General features: G+C 38.6%; 2 protein-coding genes across 2 annotated transcripts in view; one reads left to right on the top strand and one right to left on the bottom strand.

Moving 5' to 3' along the window:
* Nucleotides 1-14,852, top strand: part of LOC145508655 (sperm-associated acrosin inhibitor-like) — a 153,820-nt gene that overhangs the window by 52,481 nt on the left and 86,487 nt on the right. The gene's annotated exons all lie outside the window — the stretch shown is intronic.
* Nucleotides 1,201-9,058, bottom strand: SPINK9 (serine peptidase inhibitor Kazal type 9). The gene is made up of 4 exons (XM_081498040.1): nt 9,004-9,058; nt 8,213-8,241; nt 2,321-2,445; nt 1,201-1,246 (listed from the first exon to the last, which is right to left on the bottom strand). The coding sequence occupies exons 1-4, from the start codon at nt 9,056-9,058 to the stop codon at nt 1,201-1,203; spliced, it is 255 nt and encodes an 84-aa protein (XP_081354166.1).

Below are 14,852 nucleotides of genomic sequence, written 5' to 3'. Positions count from 1 at the left end.
ACAAGACCAAATCAATTCTATTCACTACTGTATGCTACCAAGTCTAACACAGACTCAAAGTAGGCATTAATAGATATGTGTTCATTGAATAGATGTACAGATAGATTTAAAAAATTTGCAAGGCACACTCTCTGTTTTGGGGAACAAACAATATGATTTTTGAAATATATAATAATATAATTTTGGGGATACATAATGTATTAGTAGGATTTCAAGTTTCAGGTCCTAGACCTGAGATCAGACTTTAAAGAAAGAAAAACATGGGAGCCATCAACTAATTCATGGGAACTTGCATAGCTTTCCTGGCTGCATTTACTTGAAATGTTTTACAGACATATTCTCTGGGAAGAAGTAGCAGTCTCAACCCAGGTTTGCTTTCAGTGTCTTAAACTCAAGAGATGTATAGCAAAATAGTGTTTCCTGATTGTTGTGTTTGAAGTCTTCTTCTTTATGTGTTCAGGAATTTTTCAGAAATAGGCCAGAACTAAGTTATGCACAGGGAATGTTTTCCTAGCCTGGGCAAGAGAAGGCACCAGCTTTAGCTTCTTTGATTTTTCTGGTTCCTACTTTGTTGTTGTTGTTCAGTCTGACATGACTGAGCAACTGAGCAAAATAACAACATGCTCATTTTAATTTAACATTGTTGTTATGCTTAGTTGTGGGGGGCAGTGTGGACTGGCATTCTTTATTTTTATTTTATTCTTTAATTTTTATTGGAGTATTTGCTGCTGTTCAGTCTCTCAGTCATGTCTGACTCTTTGCGATCCCATGGACTGCTGCACTCCAGGCTTCCCTGTCCTTCATCGTCTCCCAGAGTTTGCTCAAACTCATGTCCATTGACCTAGTGATGCCATCCAACCATCTCATCCTCTGTCATCCCCTTCTCTGCCTGCCTTCAGTCTTTCCCAGCATAGTCAGCTCTTCGCATCAGGTGGCCAAAATATTGGAGCTTCAGCATCACCACTAGTCTTAATTGGCCCCTTTCCCCCAGGGTATGGCCCTGAAATTGTCTTATAGACATTACGCAAAAGTGAAAAAATCTAAGATTCAACTCCTAAACAAAAAGTCAGACATCTATTTATTTCACTTTCTTTATTTTACAAGCAAATTAAGACTTAATAGTGACAAGATTAGGTAATATGGTATAGATTATATGGGAGAAGAAATGTGCCGCTTGTGAACTGTAATCATAAGACAGATTCAACATTTTCCAAAGTGTACAAATTTAAGTTTGTTGTTAGTTTTCCTGTAGAGACAAAAATAGCAACAAATGAGAAATGCTGAGGCCATAGGCATGTCATTAGCATCCACATTTCACCAGTGAGCCCCTCAAAATGTAGCCAAGTCTCTCTATTTATTGATGCTTTTAAAAGGAGTGTCGGCAGGTTAGAGATTTTTTAGCAGCTAGTGCTGATTACATAAGGATGAGGCTCATACATCACAGTCAGTTTATGTCCCTAAAAACATATTTTAATGGATTTTTTATTTAAAGAAGATACACATAAGCCTTTTTTATAAGAGTTCATAAATTTTTCTTAATAAAACAGAATCAGAACAATATGCCATATATATTAGATGTTTGTTTTCAGTCATGTTTGTTTTAAAAGTACTTAAAGGGAACTGTAAGTTTCTAAATACACTCTAGTATATTAGTCATCATTTCGTGCTCTTTGAGCTGATACTAATATATCTTTTGGATGATTATTTTGTAATCTTTAAACTGCTTTTGGTTATTTGATTTTCTAAATTTAAGTATATTATACCTCCAGCATACTTTCTTTTTTTTTTTTTTGAAAAATCATACGCAGAACTAGAACAAGTTCTTTAGGTTTTTCAGATAGTATCCCCTTTTGGACCAATCGTTAAGGAGCTCTAATATATCCAGACTTAGGTGTTGAAGCTGAACAATAAACACAGCTCATCCCAGCAGTTGTGGACTGGCATGCCTGGATGGAGGGACATTTCTTTTTCCCTGAAAATAAACGAAGCGCAGACTGCGAGCCAAACTGGTGAATTTTTTGTGGGGAGAGTTTAAGCAACAGATTAATAGGTGGAAGTTGAACTGGATGACCTTTAAATTTCTTTCCAAGATTCCTTCCTTCTAAGGTTCTCTACTCACTCTTACTGTCAATATATAGTGATATAGTCACAGTAATACCAGTGACTCCCAAATCCTGTAAATTATGAGAATTCTATTCATCACAGGCAGAATGAGATGATTCACATATTCTATGACATAAACAACTCCTCTGTTTCAAGTACATTTGTCTTAACACGTAATTATTAACCCTTAAATATAGAAAATTATATCAATACTTACTCAACTTCATAACAAAAGTAGCAATCATTGTCATAAGTTTTGCCATCAGATCCACAAATTGGTGCATATATTTCATAACAAAATCTTTCTTCAATTGGTACCTTTTTATATTTACTACAGTCAATCTGGAAATACATATAGAAAGCCTTGAATTCCTTAAGCAAAATTTTTATTCTCAGGATTTAGGATTTTCCAAGCAAGTTCAGAAAGCTCTCAGTGCATTTGTGTCCTATTCCAATGGTCTATTCTCATCTAATCCCAAGATACAGTAAATAAAAAAAAAAATTATATATATAATCATGAGTGATAAATTTCTTTATAATAACTGGTAACTGAATCATTATTTATTTTAAAATAGAATCTTTTCCACCATACTGGTTGATGCATCTGTTCTCAACACATATAGCATATTCACAAGTACAACCATTCCCATGGGATCAGTTTTCTACATATCTCATGTAGTACAGTTTGCTACTTCTCTCTTTCACTTTAAAAGTTCTGTCTGAATGTAAGTATGAGATATATTATGATGATAACTACTATAATTATAAGAACTGCTACATAATAGCAACATTTGCCATTAATTATTGGTAACAAGGTGCTTGATATGCACTTTACTAGCACATAGGCAGACAGCTGTATTTTAACATTGTAGTTGAGATCCACTAATCTCAGTTTCTGGAGCTAAAGCCAAGGTGATAAGTTGCCTGCAGGAGCAAGTAGGCAATTACCAAGAAAGAATTTTCTAGGTTTTTCATCTTTTTTTTTTATTTTTTTTATTTTTTTATTTTTTTTAATAAATTTATTTATTTTAGTTGGGGGCTAATTACTTTACAATATTGTAATAGTTTTTGCCATACATTGACATGAATCAGCCATGGGTTTACATGTGTTCCCCTTCCTGGACCCCCCACCCACCTCCCTCCCCATCCCATCCCTCTGGGTCATCCCATTGCCCCGGCCCTGAGCCCTTGTCTCATGCATCGAACATGGAATGGTGTTCTGTTTCACATATGATAATATACATGTTTCAATGCTATTCTCCCAGAACGTCCCACCCTCACCTTCTCCCTCAGAGTCCATAAAATTGTTCTATGCATCTGTGTCTCTTATTCTGTCTCGCATATAGGGTTATCGTTACCATCTTTCAAATTCCATATATATGCATTAGTATACTGTATTGTTGTTTTTCTTTCTGGCTTACTTCACTCTGTATAATGGGCTCCAGTTTCATCCATCTCAGTAGAACCGATTCAAATGTATTTTTTTTAATGGCTGAGTAATATTCCACTGTGTATATGTACCACAGCTTCCTTATCCATTCGTCTGCTGATGGACATCTAGGTTGCTTCCATGTCCTGGCTATTGTAAACAGTGCTGCGATGAACATTGGGGTACACGCGTCTCTTTCAATTCTGGTTTCCTCGGTATATATGCCCAGCAGGGGGATTGCTGGGTCATATGGCAGTTCTATTCCCAGTTTTTTAAGGAATCTCCACACTGTTCTCCATAGTGGCTGTACTAGTTTGCATTCCCACCAACAGTGTAAGAGGGTTCCCTTTTCTCCACACCCTCTCCAGCATTTATTGCTTGTAGACTTTTGGATAGCAGCCATTCTGACTGGTGTGAAATGATACCTCATTGTGGTTTTGATTTGCATTTCTCTAATAATGAGTGATGTTGAGCATCTTTTCATGTGTTTGTTAGCCATCTGTATAATAGGTTTTTCATCTTTGAGCAAATTGTGGAGTGTGGACATTAAAGTCAAACATGTTGGAATTCAAATCCTGACTATATAACCCTGGGACAATTATTTTTCCTCTCTAAGCCTTACTTTATTTATCTGCAAAATGAAGGCAATAATAACTGTATTGTAATATTAAAGTAAAGCATATATAACTGAGAAGTTATGTATGAAATACTTAGCAGTACATGGCATGGTAAATAGTGAATACATGATAGCTATTAATTTTGTTCTGTGGCTTTACTTCCAATTTGACACTAACTCTAGTTCTTTACCAAAGACTCTACAATTCCAGCGCCTTCTCTCCCAGAGTTTCAGACATCATGTTTTTCTTTTTTAAAAATTTATTTTTATTGAAGTATAGCTGATTTACAATTTGCAATGTTGTGTTAGTTTCTGGTGTACAGCAAACTGATTAAATTATATAGACATTGAATATAGTTCCCTGTAGTGTACGGTAAGACCTTGTTGTGTACTCATTCTATATATATTAGTTTGTATCTACTAATCTGCCCCCCACCCCTGGCAACCTGTCTATTCTCTATGTCTGTAACTCTGATTTGGTTTCAAAAATAAGTTCACTTGCAGACATGATATTTTTCTAATGTTTGAGTATCTCCGCTTGGATAACTCAAAATATGCTTAAATTCATGTTCCCCTTCAGGTATGTTTCATTAATTAATTCATCCACTCCTTCAGTTACTATACTTTATGAACCCTTCTAAATTTTACAGCTGAGCTGAGAGCTGCCAGTACAAAGATTACTAAGCATGACATGATGGGAGGGGACTTCAGAGGCTAGTACAGCTTGGTGGAAAATGGAACTGCAGTGCCCCATGTCAGGTACAGCTGCCCTGTGGTTTGTCCCCAGAGAAAAACAAATGTCCTCTTCATTACAGGGGACTGGAATGCAAAAGTAGGAAGTCAAGATATACCTGGAGTAACAGGCAAATCTGGCCTTGGAGTACAAAATTAAGCAGGGAAAAGGCTTAACAGTTTTGCCAAGAAAACGCACTGGTCATAGCCAACACCCTCTTCCAACAACACAAGAAATGACTCTACACATGGACATCACCAATGGTCAGTACTGAAATCAGATTGATTATATTCTTTGCAGCCAGAGATGGAGAAGTTCTACATAGTCGGCAAAAACAAGACTCGGAGCTGCCTGTGGCTCAAATCCTGACCTCCTTATTGCAAAATTCAGACTTAAATTGAAGAAAGTAAGGAAAACCACTAGATCATTCAGGTATGACCTAAATCAGATCCCTCACAATTATACAGTGAAAGTGACAAATAGATTTAAGGGATTAAATCTGATAAACAGTGCCTGAAGAACTATGGACGGAGGTTCATGACATTGTACATGAGACAGGGATCAAGACCATCCCCAAGAAAAAGAAATGCAAAAAGGCAAATGGTTGTCTGAGGAGGCCTTACAAATAGCTGAGAAAGGAAGAGAAGTGAAAGGCAAAGGAGATTAAGAAAGATACACCCATTTGAATGCAGAATTCCAAAGAAAAGCAAGGAGAGATAAGAAACCCTTCCTGAGTAATCAATGCAAAGAGAGAGAGGAAAACAATAGAATGGGAAAGACTAGAGCTCTCTTGAAGAAAATTAGAGATACTAAGGGAACATTTCATGCAAATATGGGCACAATAAAGGACAGAAATGGTATGGACCTAACAGAAGCAGAAGATATTAAGAAGAGGTGCAAGAATACACAGAAGAACTGTATAAAATAGATCTTCATGACCCAGATAATCACGATGATATGATCACTCACCTAAAACCATACATCCTGGAATGTGAAGTCAAATGGGCCTTAGGAAGCACCACTATGAACAAAGCTAGTGGAGGTGATAGAATTCCAGTTGAGCTATTTCAAATCTTAAAAGACGATGCTGTGAAAGTGCTGCACTCAATATGCCATCAAATTTGGAAAACTTGGCAGTGGCCACAGGACTGGAAAAGGTCAGTTTTCATTCCAATCCCAAAGAAAGGCAATGCCAAAGAATGCTCCAGCTACCGTACAATTGTACTCATCTCACATGCTAGCAAAGCAATGCTCAAAATTCTCCAAGTCAGGCTTCAACAGTACATGAACTGTGAACTTCCGTATGTTCAAGCTGGTTTTAGAAGAGACAGAGGAACCAGAGATCAAATTGCCAACATCCGCTGCATCATTGAAAAAGCAAGAGAGTTCCAAAAAAACATTTACTTCTGCTTTATTGACTATGCCAAAGCCTTTGACTGTGTGGATCACAACAAACTGTGGAAAATTCTGAAAGAGATGGGAATACCAGACCACCTGACCTGCTGCTTGAGAAACCTGTATGCAGGTCAGGAAGCAACAGTTACAACAGAACATGGAACAACAGACTGGTTCCAAATAGGAAAAGGAGTATGTCAAGGCTGTATATTGTCACCCTGCCTATTTAACTTATATGCAGAGTACATCATGCAAAATGCTGGACTGGAGGAAGCACAAGCTGGAATCAAGATTGCTGGGAGAAATATCAATAACCTCAGATATGCATATGACACCACCCTTATGGCAGAAAGTGAATAAGAACTAAAGAACCTGAACTGAAAGAAGAGAGTGAAAAAGTTGACTTAAAGCTCAACATTCAGAAAACTAAGATCATGGCATCTGGTTCCATCACTTCATGGCAAATAGATGGGGAAACAATAGAAATAGTGAGATACTTTATTTTGGGGGGCTCCAAAATCACTGCAGATGATGACTGCAGCCATGAAATTAAAAGACACTTGCTCCTTGAAGAAAAGCTATGACCAACCTAGACAGCATACTAAAAAGGAGAGACATTACTTTGCTGACAAATGTCCGTCTAGTCAAAGCTATGGTTTTTCCAGTGGTCATGTATAGATGTGAGAGTTTGACTATAAAGAAGGCTGAGTGCTGAAGAATTGATGCTTTTGAACTGTGGTGTTGGAGAAGCCTCCTGAGAGTCCCTTGGACTTATATCAAACCAGTCCATCTTAGAGGATATCAGTCCTGAATATTCATTGGAAGGACTGATGCTGAAGCTGAAACTCCAATACTTTGGCTACCTGTTGAGAAGAACTGACTCATTTGAAAAGACCCTCATGCTGTGAAAGATTGAAGGCGGGAGGAGAAGGAGATGACAGAGGATGAGATGGTTGGATGGTATCACTGACTCAATGGATGTGAGTTTTAGTAAGCTCTGAGAGTTGGTGATGGACAAGGATGCCTGGCATGCTTCAGTCCATGTGGTCGCAAAGAGTTGGACACGACTGAGTGACTGAACTGAACTGATGTCAGGTATATGCCAGCATGATTTCACTTCTTCTTGCCTGTTCAAACCCCGGTGCCAGAATTTATGTCATATGCAGTGTGAGCAGGAAACTACTAAGGTTTAATACTCATTAACGTTTTCATTTTCACACAGCTAATAAATCATGAAGGAAGTCTTGAACTCAATCCTGACTCCAAAATTTGCAGTCTTAGTCTCTTATTTTCTTTAACAGGGAAACCAAAATTTTTGACTCAAAGAAGTGGAAGGGACTGCCTGGGCCCCCAGGGTCATGCAGCTAGAAAGCAGTAGAGCTAGTCTAAAACCCCAATTGCCTAGTAGCTAGCTTAAGTTTTTACTACCACACCTAGATTGTCTCAACAGTAGTCATTATTTAATGAGTAATGAAAAAAAGGTTAAATTAAAATCTTCATTCTTTAAGATAGGGAACAAAGATGTATGTGACCCATTTAAACATTTTAAGTCATGACTTGTCCTTCCTGAGCTTTACTATGTGTCAGGTACTGTGCTAAGCCCTTTTCAAATATTGTAGCTTTAAATTTCACAATATTGTGAAATACGAGGCAAGTATTGTTTCCCATGGGCAGGCACACTATCAAACAGCTAGAATTTAACTCAGCACCTGTTCACTCCGGTGCTAGGTGTCTAACCATTCTGTTCTGCCCCTTCCATTTTAGAAAGGTCTACCCTACAGTTTTTTAAATGAAACAATTTTTGAAACTTAAAAAATAAACCTTCAAACATGTAGAAATTTTATTAATATATGGTGTTGAATATTTCTTTACTGATACTGGCCTTTAAAATTATACAAAAGTAGTACTTTCATGTATACAGAATGGGTATACAGACCTGTTCATGGTGTTTGACACATTCTACATCTGTAAGATAAAGACAAAGGAATTTAAACTCTGGAAGAATGTAATCTTATTAGAAAACTAATCTTTGATTTGTTGCAGCTCTCAGACTGTCATCAAAATATAAGATTCACTTCAAAGGTGTGTGTACGAGCATAATATTAAAGGTTGAAGCTCTTCACACAGAACTTTTCATTTTCTTTTTTGAAGTGGGTTTAGAGTGTAGCCCAAAAGATGAAATAGCTATTATAATAATGAGTTTGTGCTATTCTTTCCTACTTCATAATCTGAACTTAGAAAATATAAAAAAAAAACACGCAAGTTTTGTATATTGAAAGTGTCTGCTGTTATGTAACAGACCTAGAGGCAGAAATTGGACTAGCAGTTGAAAATTCTAGGGAGGCAGATTTCAGCTCAATAATGGAAGAAGAAGAGTAGTAGTTCATGCTGCCAAACTATAGATTGCCACTCATGAGTTGAATTGTTTTATGATGAAATGAGATCCCAATAAAAAGTGATGTTAAGTCCAAGGATACATTGGATAGACATTTCCCAAAAAAGTTATACTAAATGTTTATATGGATAGCAGTTTGGCCTTGGTTGACCATTTAGGCCCATTTGCACCCTGATGATATAATTTGGTCATTTATTGGTACAAACAAAAAAATGCATTTCAAAGATTTTCCTTTATTATATGTATTGCATGTATTTCAGAATTATATGGGTAGAAGATAATATGAACCCTCAATATCAGAGCAGGGGCAGGGTTATGAGGGAGATACTCACTGAGGATGGTTGCAAGCGCCAGGGCTGAGAGCAGGACAAAGGCTGTTGCTCTCATGCTGCTGAGGTGGCCAAGGGCAGTCCAGTGGGGGAAAAAGAAGTGACTTTCTAGTATCTGCCCAGCCTGGATGGGTTCTGCCTTATATATTGTCAAGAGTTCTGTCTCAGTTGTGAAATAGCTATTTCCAGAAACAGAAGCCTGGGAAGAGGTCAGAAACATCTGCTAAGGAGGGAAGTTCTTTTATTGTGAAAGAGAGGTGATTATATATGACATTTTAATAGATGATAGGACCCAATAAAGTTGGCATTATTTCCTCACCTCTAAGTTTGTGTGCTTTTACGTCTGTTACACAGTTTGATCTTCATAACAGATAGTGACTACCATTCTGACAGGTAGTAACTACCATTTTCTTTGTTTTACAGATGAGGGAATGAAGTCACAAGGAAGTTAAGTAGTTTCACTGGGCTTACTACATAGTCTTTGGTGTACTGCTTTTTCTAGGAAGAGTCATCAGTATGGCAGCTTTATAGGTTTTAACATTTTCTCAGGTTCCCCTCTTTACTCTTCTCTCCTCTAGAACCAAAGAGGGAAATGTTGGCAGTTGAGACCCCAGACTGGGAACAGAGAAAAGGTATCAGCATCCAAGTCTTGATTCAGCACAAACAGGCAATAATTCCTGACTTTTAGGAAGAGGGTAATTTTCCCCAAAATCCCATATTTGGGGAGATGGTATAATGGGTTGAGCTGGTGAGCACTCACACCTCATTTACCCACCAGATCTCTGGTGAAAGCTTCTTTATCAAGGACCCTTAAGAGGAAGATTTCCCCAAAGCCAATAATAAAGAGGTATGTAACCATCGTAGCAAAGAACAGAGCTAGTGGATGCAGTAGCTAGACTGTCTCTGAAACTTTGGCCATGATTATCTGGTCCCCAAATGCAGGCTGATGGTTCAAAAATGAGATGTTAACTTGCCCTGGCATGTAGTTACACACAGGATCAGTGATGGTGGTTTAGTTGCTAAGTCATGTCCAACTCTTGTGAACTCATGAACTGTAGCCTGCCAGATTCCTCTGTCCATGGGATTCTCCAGGCAAGAATACTGAAGTAGGTTGCCATTTCCTTCTCCAGGGGATCTTCCTGACCCAGGAATTGAACCTGTGTCTCCTGGTGATTTCAGGCAGATTCTTTACTGATTGAGCTATGAGGGGAGCCCCTGCTAATAAAATAACTTTCAATAGGTAAGCCACCAGCCATTTAGTCATGATTTAAGCAAGCTTAATTGTGCTTTCATCAAACCATGCTTCACTTGAAGTCTTTGATAAAGGCTACAAGAACACTTTTTGGAATGTGCTAGTTTTTGAATAAAGTGCCCCTGTGAGAAGACCTCAGAAGCAGTTCTTGCAGTTTTGGTAGAGTTGGAAGACACGGTCTATACCACTAATGGAGGTAGTGCCAAAGGCTGAGAGACTAAAATTCATATTTGTTTCCCTTCAGAAGGATAAAACAACTGGAAACTGTGTTGAGATGGTTTGGAGGGCAGGTATCATAATGTTATCTGAATTCATTGCCACCTCCACCATTCCCTGTGTGACCTTGTGCAAATTATTGAATGCATAGAAGCCTTAGTTTCTTTATTTTCATTTGCTTACTCAGTGATTATTAATGAAGATTCATTCTGTCTTAGAGACTATAATACAGCTTGGGTATACCATGAATAATGAGAAACTATTACCACTGTCTTCAGTGTAGCTTGAGAAAGATTCTCTTCTTTATCAAACTTGAGTTAGGCTTCTCTGAGCTCTCTTGTCAAATGGACCTTGACCTTGCAACACCTCCCTTCTCTCTGCCTCCCCTCTACTTCATGTGTTTGGCCTTTCCAGGCATGTCTTAGCATAGAATTCTGCTAAGTTATCTCCCTACCTTTGATATCTGATCACCCTTTATATTTGATCAAGTTTTTCATACCCCACTTTTAATGTATAAGTCCTTGGCCTGACTTTAACAAGAATCACCTTAGTATCTCTTATTAGTAATTTTCCATCTACCGAGTACTTAACCCAGGTCCTTGGCTAAAATATCCATTTGTTGTATTTAGAGTTAAGCCCAATCTTTCCCCCATCACCACAGGGGTATTACAATAAGGATATTCAAGACTATACCTTGAAGAATGCTTTCCTTACCATTTTGACAAGTGTCAAATAACTTTTCTTTAACAAGCTTTCAGAATATATTTAATCATGGCACCATGCTGCTGCTGCTAAGTCACATCAGTCACGTCCGACTCTGTGCGACCCCATAGACGGCAGCCTACCAGGCTCCGCCATCCCTGGGATTCTCCAGGCAAGAACGCTGGACTGGGTTGCCATTGCCTTCTTCATGGCACCATAGCATAAGCTGGTTATGATTTTCAAGTGAGATTGTAAAGCACTTATATACATCCTGTTAATGAGGGTGACTTGAGAGTCCCTTGGACTGCAAGGAGATCCAACCAGTCCATCCTAAAGGAGATCAGTCCTGGGTGTTCATTGGAAAGACTGGTGTTGAAGCTGAAACTCCAATACTTTGGCCACCTCATGCAAAGAGTTGACTCATTGGAAAAGACCCTGATGCTGGGAGGGATTGGGGGCAGGAGGAGAAGGAGACGACAGAGGATGAGATGGCTGGATGGCATCACCGACTTGATGGACATGACTTTGGGTAAACTCTGGGAGTTGGTGATGGACAGGGAGGCTTGGCGTGCTGTGATTCATGGGGTCACAAAGAGTCGGACACGACTGAGCGACTGAACTGAACTGAATTGAATGAGGGTGAAAGAGGAGAGTGATGTGTATCCAGTTTCTTAAACTTACTCTGCTCCTGATGAAGGCTGTCACCAGAGTTTCGAGCCTGTTAGTATGCACATATGTGTTAAGTGTTCACCTCTGGGAAGAGCAATGTTGCAGAAATCTGGGAACCAGGAAACCCTGGACAGAAAGTCCCTTGAGCATCTCAGAAATCTCTTTCAAAGCAGCGGCAGTCCTTTCTTCTCACATAAACAAGATCTTTTAGGCAATCTTGATTTATACTGAAAAACAACTTAAAATGTCACTCTGAAATTGAGATTTCCTAAGGAATTCTAAAATGTTTTCAGTGTATATTAGAGGTGGAGGAGCTAGGGAGAATCTTACGGTTTGTTTGAAAATTTACTTAAAAACTCAGCCTAGATAGCATATCCTTTCCATATTCTCTTGATATTTAACATTTTGAAGTCACTACTGTGCTTTGACTTTGAATTCTTGTGAGAACAATTTTATCAGATTACTAGTACCTGCTTTGCATAGCAGTTATGAAGCACACATTTTTAAATTTTAACTTTTTATTTTGAAATAATTGTTGCAAGAATAGAACAAGTAACTTCTTGTGTACTCTTTACCTCAAGACTCTAAATTTTACCATCTGTGCCAACAGTGCCTTTATAACAAAATGATCCAATCCAACAAGATTGAATATTGTTAAGATGGCAGTACTGTCTATCAAAGTTAGCAGCCCTTTTTGGAAAATGGATGAACGAATCCTAAAATTCTTATGAGAAATACAAGTTAGCTAAAACAGTCTTCAAAAAGAAAAAAGGTGCAGGGTTCACACTAAACATTTTAAAATTTTATTGCAAGGTTATAGTAATCAAAACAGTATGTAATAGAATTGGGAATTCAAAAATAAATTCTAATATGTATGTTTAATTGATTTTTGACTAGAATGACAAAACAGTGCAGTGAAGAACGAATAATCTTTTAAAAACTTTGTGACAACTGGATAGTCAACATACAAAACAAATGAGATTGGACCCTCACCTCATTTTGTGTTAAAAATCATAACATAAATTAACTTGAAATACATAAATGTAAGAGCTAAAACTATAGAATTCTTAGAAGAAAATATAGGTGTTCATCTTTGTGACCTTTGAATAGGTGATGGTGTTTTAGATATGACACTAAATTACAAGGAACAAAAGAGGAAATAAATAATTTGGACTTCATCAAAATTAAAGACTTTTGCATTTAAAAGGAGAGACCACAGAATGAGAGAAAATAGTTGCAAATTATATAAGGGATAAGGGACTGATAAGGGACTAGTATCTAGAGTATATTAAAAAAATTACATTTGAAGCTTACAATGACCAGACAAATAATTTATTTAAAAACCGAGCAGAGAATTGGAATAGATATTTTCCAAAACAAAACATGAAAATATGCTCATTGTCATTAGTTATTAGGTAAAGACAAATAAAAACCAAACAGAGATACCATTTCCTATCCATTAAGATGACTAAAATTGAGAAAACAGACAGACAAGATGTTGGTATGGATGTGAAGATGTTGGAACTCTCATACATTGCTGGTGGGAATTGGAAATAATCCAACTAGTCATCAACTGATGAATGATTAAAGGCACTACATGTGTAGAATAGAATATTATTCAATAAAAAGGATAAGGTACTGATACATGCTCTAGCGTGGAATAATCTTATAGACAAAAGGCCACATACTTTATGATTCTATTTTAGTATAATGTCAAGAATAGTGAATCTACAGAGAAAAGTCAGGTTAATGATTACCAGGAGCTACAAAGATAGAGCTTCCCTCATAGCACCGACAAGATGTTAGAGTAGAAAGATAGTGCACTCATCTTCTCCTGTGAGAACTCCAAAATTGCAACTCGCTGCTGAGCAACCATCGACGGGAGAATGTTGGATCCCACCAAAAAAAGATACCCCGTGTCCAAAGGCAAAGGAGAAGCCCCAACAAGGTGGTAGGAGGGGCGAAATCCCGTTTAGAATCAACCCCATACCCATCAGAGTGTTCAGAAGGCTGAAACAAAAACTTGTGTGCACCAGAACCTAGAGACCCCAGAGAGACTGAGCCAGACCTGCCTTTGAGTGTTTGGGTGTCTCCTGTGGAGGCATGGATCAGCTGTGGCCTGTCACAGGGACGGGACTGTCTCTGCAGCAGACCTGGGTCACCAAGCATGTGGCATAAGCCGTCTTGGAGGAGGTCGCCATTAGCCCCACCACAGAGCCACAGAGCAGTTGACCCACAAACTGCAGAACAATTATACCAAAGAAATTCTTGCACTGTTAAGAAGGTTCTAGGACCCACAACAGATCTCCCAACCTGGGGATCTGGCAAAGGGACTGAGACCCCCCAGGGAATTTGACTTTGGAGGCCAGTGGGAGACTGAGCCAGACTTGCCTGTGAGTGTCCAGGAGTCTCCAGTGGAGGTGTGGGTTGACAGTTTGGCCTCAGGCCAAACAACAGGGAGGGAACACAGCCCATCAGCAGAAAATTGGGTTAAAGTTTTACTGAGCATGACCCTACCGATCAGAACAAGACCCAGTTTCTCCCACACAGTCTCTCTCATCAGAAAGCTTCTATAAGCCTCTTATCCTTATTTATCAGAGGGCAGATGGAATGGAAACCACAATCACAGAAAAATAACCAAACTGATCACGTGGACCACAGCCTTGTCTAATTCAGTGAAACTATGAGCCATGCCATGTGGGGCCACCCAAGATGGATGGGTCAAAGTGGAGAGTTCTGACAAAACAGGGTCCACTGGAGAAGAGATTGGCAAACCACTTCAGTATCCTTGCCTTGAGAACCCCATGAACAGTATGAAAAGGCAAAAAGATATGTCACTGAAAGAAAAGCATCCCAGGTCGGTAGGTGCCCAATATGCTACCGGAGAAGAGTGGAGAAATAACTCCAGAGAATGCTGCTGCTGCTGCTGCTAAGTCTCTTCAGTCGTGTCTGACTCTGTGCGACTCCATATATGGCAGCCCACCAGTCTCCCCCGTCTGGGATTCTCCAGGCA

The sequence above is a fragment of the Giraffa tippelskirchi genome, chromosome 6 (genome assembly GCF_054371585.1).
Source record: "Giraffa tippelskirchi isolate mGirTip1 chromosome 6, T2T-mGirTip1v1.2.pri, whole genome shotgun sequence".
Classification (NCBI taxonomy): Eukaryota; Metazoa; Chordata; class Mammalia; order Artiodactyla; family Giraffidae; genus Giraffa; species Giraffa tippelskirchi.
The sequence above is the reverse complement of the archived record's forward strand: the minus strand, read 5'-3'. Positions and strand labels throughout refer to the sequence as shown.